The sequence below is a fragment of the Lactuca virosa genome, chromosome 4 (assembly GCF_052849685.1).
Source record: "Lactuca virosa cultivar CGN04683 chromosome 4, Lactuca_virosa_CGN04683_v6, whole genome shotgun sequence".
NCBI classification, from domain to species: Eukaryota; Viridiplantae; Streptophyta; class Magnoliopsida; order Asterales; family Asteraceae; genus Lactuca; species Lactuca virosa.
Window position 1 is genome coordinate 474,796,455 of NC_136429.1, and position 9,078 is coordinate 474,805,532.

Sequence of the window (9,078 nt, forward strand, 5' to 3'; positions counted from 1 at the left end):
TGTCTAAGAAAGAACACCCAAGTGAAACAAGAAAAATCATCTACAATTACTAGAATGTACTTACTACCACCGACGCTTTCAATAGCAGAAGGTCCACACAGGTCGATGTGTAGAAGTTCCAAAGGTTCGATGACTTTCGTGTTCACGATAGTTGGATGAATTTTTCTACTTTGCTTTCCCATCTCACAGGCTGCACACAAATGATCCTTGTCGAAATTCAATAGAGGAAGTCCTCGCACATGATCACCAAGAACGAGCTTGTTGATGTCTTTGAAGTTTAAGTGCGAAAGACGCCTATGCCATAGCCAGCTTTCGTCTGAGTGAGCTTTTGTAAGCAGGCAAATGGTTGGCTTCCCTCGTATTGCCTTTAGATTTAACGGATACATCTCACCCTTTCTTTGTGATTTCAGAAGAAGAGACTTGGTTTTCTTGTCAATGATTTCTGATCCTTCATCGTCAAATGACACCTTCAATCCAGTTCCCACAGCCAATTGCGAGACACTAACAGGGTTGTGCTGTAATCCTTTAACATAAGCCACTTTGCGAATTGAGAAGTCTCAATTCGTTATCATTCCATAGCCTTTTATTCTTCCAAAAGAATTATTCCCATACTTTACATTACCACCATCCTTAAGAGCCCTGAACTATCGTAGCTCCTCCTTCCTTCCTGTCATGTGACGCGAACAACCACTGTCAATGTATCATTCAGTGTTGAACTGTTCGTCACGAATTACCTGCAAAAATCAAGCAGATTTAGGAACCCAAAGTTTCTTGGGTCCTTGTGAGCCTTTCACAGAAGGAGAAAAAGTAATGTCAAGATCTACCAAATATGTTTGTTTAATGAGTGTGGTTTTATCTTTTCGTTTGATGGTAAAAACTTTGATTTTGTTATCTTTTAAGTTCGTTTCTTTAGAATCAAACGATTTGTGCTTGGTGTTAGCTTGATTCTTAACGGACTTCTTTTCAGTTTCCTTAGGGTTAGCATTCATTGTCTTGGTTGGAACTTTCTGCTCTGAAACTAGTTTTCCTTTGCCTTTGATATCATTGGGTGTAGACTTTGTGAATTGAGAGTGATAAGGCTTTGGTCTCTCCATTGGTTTCTTTGTGAAGAAAGTTTTTGGAGTCCCCTTTTGCTGAGAGTCCTTTGGACAGTGAGAGCAACAATGCAAACATTGAATGGGATTTACCTGCGAAGGTACTTTCGCATTGGGATTAAACCTTCTTTCGTTGCGAACATAGCCAGAATTTTGGGATTGCCAAAATTGCTTCCTTTCATTGACATTTATTTTATATCTCTCATTTCTTTGTTGTTTTTTATCTGCAAGTTGCTTAGACGACTTGTGAATGTTCACATTTGGTTTTGATTTTGCCACACCAGATTCGCTCTTCACTTATTTGGATTCGCTGCGAACTTCTTTGGTACCACTTGGGCTACCTTTTTCAAATGCTGAGCGATTGTTTATAGGTTCAGCCACGTATCTTCCCTTCGCTGTCCATGAGGTCCTTTCAAATAAGCCAACAGTTTCGTCAGCATTATCTATTGGGGCTGACCAGAAGAACTCTTCGCAACCATCCTTGTTATCTTCATCGACAATGCACTTTAATTCGATAGTTTGAGTTTCGGTCACTCCATTATCTTTAAAAACTTGATTTGGTGTAATTTGGACCTTTGGAAAAACAGTTGCTTTTTCTTTCAAAATTTTTGGTTTATTTTGAGAAATTCTTGCGAACTCAACTGAATTTTCAGAAATAAGAGATTTCGCAGGTTAAGGTTCATTTTTAATGAATTCCAAGCAGTCAACCTCATCCTCTACAGAGATCTCATTCATATCACTATCCTCATCGAATTCAGAAGTGTTTTCAACATTCAATTTATTTTCTGAACTCAACTTGGCATTCAATGAGTCAAATTTCAGTACAGTATCAGATTTAATCTGCTTTTTATCATTCTCATCCAAGATTTGTTTCAACATATTTTTGTGGTCCTTTGACTTAATGTAATTTTCGATTCGTTCAAGTCCATATTTGTACGCATCAGAAGTTTCTTCAGGTGAAACGATGGATTCGCATTTGTAGCAGTCTGCGTCTATTTCATCTTCCTTTAATTCGAGAAATGGCAAAATCATTTTGTGGATTTTCTTACCAATTTCATAATCAAGGTACAGCTGAGTGATATTAAAGTAAAGTCGTTTTGCAATTAAACAAAAAATGTTGCGATGTTTCAAAAACATAAGATTGTCTCTTTGCAAATAAATAGATTCATCCCTAGACTTAGACAAATCCCGACTCGATCTTCTGAATCCACATACGCCTCTCATCACTCTTGGATGTAGCCCTGCTCAATTGATCAGTTAGGTTAGAGTTTGTCAACCGGGTTCGCTTTAGACTATCGCTTATAATTGAAAAGGTGAATTTTAAGTCGCTTAACTCAGTTTCATATCTAGATACATGAATATTAAGAGACTCGAGAATGGAATGTACCTTATTGATAAGCTGTTCGCACTCATTGATTTGTTCTGGAACAGGTCGTGCGGAAAAACAGTTATCATCACTTCTTTCACTTCCACTAGTACTCTCCTGCATCTGCGAATCTCCACCAGTTACCATCAAACATCTTCCTGAGAACTGTGAACTTGTTTCTTTCCGTACGAACACCCTTCCATGTGTGGGCTTGCGAACTTCGTCATCTTCTGAGTCTGTTGACCAGATTTCCACTCTTCCAAACTCGCCTTTAGCCATATTTTCCTGCACAACTAACACAGGCATAGAGTTATCATCAGCTTTCTTCCTCTTGATCTCCTCCACCTTTCTCAGATGGTAAGCTTCCTCATCCTCTCCTTCATTCTTCTCATTCTTCCTTCGCATCATACACTCCTTGGCAAGATGGTTTTTGCCATGACAATAGTTACAATCATATCCGAAGTCACCAACCACCTTTTTCTCCTTTTTCTCTTCCTCTTTTTGAGAACCACTCCTGTTCTCCTCTTTCACTTTCTCCGAGCTATAGCTTCCCTGCCAGTTTCTGTTTTTACTTGAGGGAAACTTCTTTCTAGCAAATCGCTTAGGGCTTGACACCATTAAAGCGAAATCTTCGTTTGAGAGCTCATACTCAGAGTTATCTGATCCAGATCCGTCATCAGTCATTGTCTTGCCTTTCGCAACCAAGGTTAAAGACCCCATTCCAGAAACCACCTTCGCTTCTTTCGTTACTTCACTCTCTCGCGCCTTCAGAATACCCACAAGCTTCGCAAGACTATAGTTATTGAAATGTTTGTGCGCTTTAACAGTTGACAATACTGCCTTCCACTCTGATCGCAGTCCGTTCATGAACGTGACCTTTTTCTCAATCAGTTCACGTCCTATTCCATGCTTCATCATTTTGCTGAGAAGATGATTATATCGATTGAACGTGGCAGTCAGTGTTTCTTTAGGCCTTTGAATGAATTTGCCAAACTCAGATAGCAAGAGCGTTTGAGTCGAATGCTCTAGATCTGTGTATGTGGAGTAGAGCTCTCTCAACCTATCCCAAATGGCCTTTGTTGTGTCACAAGAGCTCACGAGACGGAAACTATCTGCTTGCAAAGCGAATCTGATGATTCTCATTGCTTTAATATTGCTCATGAGTTTGTCTTTCTCGTCTTGAGGCACGTCCTTCACATCAAGGAGCAATTGGTTGTATTCTCTCTGGGTTTTGATTTTTCTCTTGGTCTCTGTGTGAACAAACAGACCTAGAGTGATCGCCTCCCAAATCAGATAACCATTATCTTCTGAGCCTAGAACATAATCTTCAAAGTGCATCGCCCAGACTTCATATTCGTGAGGAAAAAGAATCGGGATTCTGGTTGTTGATCCAATGTTGCTTGAGATATTCAAGGAGTTGATGTTTGAATCGTCCATCTGCATGGTGAATAACCTTTTGATATCTGTAATGAATCAGACGTGTAAACAAAGATTGTTTATAGGGTAATATTAAGATCTCTTTGAGCCGACAGAATGAAAAAGAAGACAACTGAGTTAGATCTTATATTAACGGAAACCCTAAAACTCTATAAACATAAGAGATGCGTATGGATTACACTGTCTCCCGCTCTAATACCAATTGTTGAAGATAAAACCTTAAAGATCGAAAAGATTCACACAAATAATTAACAAGAACACGATATTGATCAAACTGGTGCTGAATTATTAGTAGTCACGCCTCAGAAGAACTCGATGAAGAATTAATTCTGTAGAGACGTAAAATAGGGTTACAAAGATTATATCAGAGTTGACTTAAATACAATGCATGCATGCACCTTATATACTCTAACCCTAGCAATAAATACAAGTGGACATGCCCAACTCGTTTATACAAACGGACTAAACAAACAGGCCCAATGACGCAATACATAATACTCAACAGTTAACTTTTGGCAAATGACGGATTTACCCCTGGGACCATTTCTGCAGTTTTATCTTTTTACCAAACTACAAGGACCAATTATGCAATTTTTCTTTTTCATTTTATTGAATTATTGTATATTAATTCTTTTAATTACTTTTTTTTAAAACTTTTTTCTTATTGTATTATTTTTTTATTGGGTTATTATATACTAATAAATAATATTTTTAATATTATATTTATATATTAATAAATATTAACTTTTTTATTATAATTTTTTTTAATTATTTTTTTTAATTTCTTCTTTATTGCATTAATTTTTTTATTAAATTATTATATATTAATAAATATTATTTTTAACATATAATATTTATCTATTAGTAAGTGTTGCTTTATTGGATTATTAATTTCATTTAATTAAATTTTTAAATTTTTTTATTGCGTTAATTCTTTTTATTGGATTATTAATTTAAATTTATTATTTTTATTTATAATAAATAATATTTTTTTAAATTGTTTTCATTTTCTTTTAATTTCTTTCTTTATTGTTTAAAATAAAAATACCAAAAAATCTCACCCACCCTACCTTTCCTAATTTATTTTAAATATTTGGAAGAAAATATATTTTAGACAACACCACCACCATCACTTAGTCACAACAAACCACTATCGGGCCGTCTCAAATCCTGTTACTATATATTGGAAAACAAAAAACCCTAAAAAAACCCTAAAAATCATAAAAATGCATAAAAAAAATACCAAGACATCACAAAACTTTTTTTTGAATTTTTTTATCAAAAAATCGCAGCATTTTTTACAATTTCGCTGAAAAAAAAATCAATTTATTATTATTATTATTATTTTTTTCTGTAAAAAAAAATTTCAAAATTTTTTTTCAGCGATTTTGACCTAAAAGTTGCGATTTTTTGTTAAAAAAATTCAAAAAAAAAAGTTTTGTGATCTTTAAGTATTTTTTTTGCATTTTAATGATTTTTAGGGTTTTTTTAGGGTTTTTTGTTTTTTTTCCATAGAACCTAAACCTATATATATATATATATATATATATATATATATATATATATATATATAGTAACAGGGGTGGAGACGGCCCGATAATGGTTTGTTGTGACTGAGTGATGGTAATGATGTTGTCAAAAATATGTTATCTTCCAAATATTTAAAATAAATTTGGAAAGGTGGGGTGGGTGAAATTTTTTGGTATATTTATTTAAAACAATAAAGAAAGAAATTAAAAGAAAATAAAAATAATTTAAAAAATATTATTTACTATAAATAAAAATAATAAATTTAAATTAATAATCCAATAAAAATAATTAACGCAATAAAATAATTAAACAAATAATTAAATGAAATTAATAATCCAATAAAGCAACACTTACTAATAGATAAATATTATATGTTAAAAATAATATTTATTAATATATAAAAATCTAATAAAAAAATTAATGCAATAAAGAAGAAATTTAAAAAAATAATTAAAAAAATTAATAATAAAAAAGTAATATTTATTAATATATAAATATAATATTAAAAATATTATTTATTAATATAAAATAACACAAAAAAATAATACAATAAGAAAAAAGTTTAAAAAAAAGTAATTAAAAGAATTAATATACAATAATTCAATAAAATGAAAAAGAGAAATTGAATAATTGGTCCTTCTAGTTTGGTAAAAAGATAAAACTGCAGAAATGGTCCCAGGGGTAAATCCGTCATTTGCCAAAAGTTAACATCCATGCTGTTAAAGTTAACGATGTAGAGACCAAAACCACAACAAAACCACCAAATAGAGACTATTTTGCTAATAAACTTTTTTTTGGACCTTAGCCAAAGAAATTAACAAACCACAGGGACCATTTTTGTAATTTTGTCTTTTATCAAAAACTCAAACCTTTTAGCCCGGAAAACAAGATGTAACATTGTGAGTCTTCGTGATCATCACCTACATGTCTAGACTATCTTAGGGAGTATTAGAAGTCGTTCCATAAATAGCTTGGAAACAAGCCTAACAAGCTTCTTTTCCCGTTGAAACCCTAACCTGACAACCTTACTTTCCTCATTTTTTTTCTTCCAGATCGAGACTTAAATGGAGGGTGATGATAGTCTTACATTGTTAATGAGTTGTGTATTTAAGGTTGGAATCAAATAACTTTGGATGGGAATCGGCTTGTAGATCAAAAACGGGAAAAATAGGACCTCGTCGATGTGTCGCTGTTAAGAGGGAACATGTGATTCATGTTCTAAAATGACACTTTGGCCCCTTATATGTGGTAATTTTCTCCATTGCAACCCTCAAACCTCAATTTTCTTTGACAAGTGGTTATTAAAATGTTCAGTTAACCCCTTTAATTTTTATTCATTGTTATTTTTTAAACTTCTTTTTATTTAAGTTTCTTTTAATCCTTGCAATTAATTAAAATTCTAATTAATCCCTTTTAATTAGTTTAAGCTCCTAAATATTATATTATTACATTTTGGTCATTTACTTCATCAAAATACTTATTTGTGTCATTTTTATTATTCTTAAATATAGGAGCTACTAACCCCGAAGTACGAGTGTTACAGTATTTATATCCTAAGGTTATGTTTGACAAATTAACTGAAAAACTATCTGATAGCTGAAAAACTAGTTCTTAGCTAAAAAATTAGCTGCTAACTTATAAGTTTACTGAAAAAAAATGATGTTTGGTAAAACTAATGGATAAACTAGTTGAAAAATATAAAAATTAAGAAAACATATTTTTTATAATTAATTAAGGGTATATTTCATTTTTTTTAAACTCTTAAAAAGCTACTCTAAATAGTTGTTTTTTTTAAAAAGCTAACTTGTCATCTATTTTATTTACTTGCAAAACATGACAGTTTAAAATACCTCAAAAAATAAACTAACTTAACACCTAACTACGTCGTGTCATATAATGTAAATAAGACAGAATATTCAAAAAATAGTACCACTTTGTTCGAAATGATTCACTAAATTTTCGGGTATAGAGCTAAGACCTGTGCAATGCATGTTTTTTTATTTTTTTTTATTCTAAAATTTTTGTATTTAATTTATTTATTTTTGTAATAAAAACTATTTAGAGTGATAAATATATCTTTTTGGATTTTTATAACAATCTTAATACATACTTTAGAAGATATGAAACATTTTGATATGTAAGTTATCTAATGATTAATTAGTTCTATTTGATTAATTTATTTTTACAAAATACTAGTTTTATCTTTATTTGTTAAAATGTGTTTGACTTTTTAAAATAACGTATTATTTATACTAAAGGCTTTTGAAATGTGTTTGACTTTTTAAAATAACATATTATTTATACTAAAGGCTTTTGAAATGTGTTTGACTTTTTAAAATAACATATTATTTATACTAAAGGCTTTTGAAATGGATTTTTTGAAAGATATAGATAAACATCGTAATCAACATCATCGTAGTATATTAAATATTTTATGATTTTAATGTACATTAATAACATTAGAAATTAAATATCCTCCTACTTTTCTTCCTAATAATATATATATCTTCACAACAAAATCATCAATCAGTACAGGTTTAACAAAATTCAACATTTATCCTAATATTTTTTTGAGTGCTATTATATATGCTCCTTATATAAAAAATTAAATATGAGGCACACAGACTCAAATACTCACATGGATACGACGGCCTTTAGGTGACTCTATGTAGGCAAAAACGCCCCTCCACCACCCAGGTTCCTAGTCTAAACTTTAAACATTTTTTTCTAAAAAAATAAAAATCACAAAAAACATTACTTATACATATCATCATAACATGTTTAAACACAACATTTATGATTTTCTAAAAAAAATTATCTTGAACACGCATACCTGCATCATAGCAGTTTAAATGTTTTTTTTTTTCTTTTTCTAAAAATAACTTAAATAAGCACTAACCTGTTGCCGGAAGATATTGACGCCATAAAGCTGTTGAGAAGCCCGAATCGACTGGAGAGAGAGAGAGAGAGAGAGAGAGAGAGAGAGAGAGAGAGAGAATGGTGGTTGTGGAAGAGGAAGCGAGAGTGTGGCTGCGCACCTTTGGATCGTCGGAGCTTATGACAGAGCCGTCGTACACTTCCGTGGAGATAAAACGAAGGGCGAGTGGTTACAAGGAACCACAGCGACATGTGAAACTTGAAAAAGAACATGAAAACTTTCATGAGTGACATTAAGCCTTTGTTGCATTTTTCATTGAAAAGTGTATTAAAAATACAACAAAAGCTCAATATCACCCAAGAAAACCGATCTATGATCCTTAAGTTCTATCATACTGTTTTGCTCTTGTAGGAAAATGTGTTTGAAAAATAATCAAAGAAAAATTTGGCTTTAAATTACAGTTTTGAACGTACAAGTTTCTGAATTTAAAAATTCGATTGAAGTGAAAATGGAGAATACAAGTTTCTAAACATTCAATCGCTTTTGGCGATGCTTTATTCGCAACGTCTACTTCGAGTGGAAACAAAATTGTGCCACGTGTCGCAAAATAAAAGTTTAAATGTTTTACTTAATATATATTCAATAATAACAAAATGCTTCGAAGTCGAAGGAATAATAATTAGAGTACTTCAAAATTTAATAAATTTATTTGTTTAATGTGTAGAAGATGAAGGTAATATTTTTTTGAATATTTATTGTTACATAATAATTTA

General features: G+C 31.7%; 1 protein-coding gene across 6 annotated transcripts in view; it reads right to left on the reverse strand.

Annotated features, from left to right (window-relative positions):
- Window positions 1-604: 604 nt before the first annotated feature.
- Window positions 605-9,078, reverse strand: part of LOC145109204 (uncharacterized) — a 10,910-nt gene continuing 2,436 nt past the window's right edge. Inside the window, exons 1-4 of one of the 6 annotated variants that reach the window (XM_079046316.1) lie at window positions 8,327-8,476; window positions 8,066-8,154; window positions 2,482-3,923; window positions 605-734 (exon numbers count right to left, since the gene is read on the reverse strand). In XM_079046316.1, coding sequence (XP_078902442.1) covers window positions 702-734; window positions 2,482-3,903 — 1,455 coding nt within the window. In that variant the 5' untranslated portion in view covers window positions 3,904-3,923; window positions 8,066-8,154; window positions 8,327-8,476 and the 3' untranslated portion in view covers window positions 605-701. The other 5 variants (XM_079046320.1, XM_079046322.1, XM_079046319.1 and 2 more) reach the window with 5 other exon arrangements.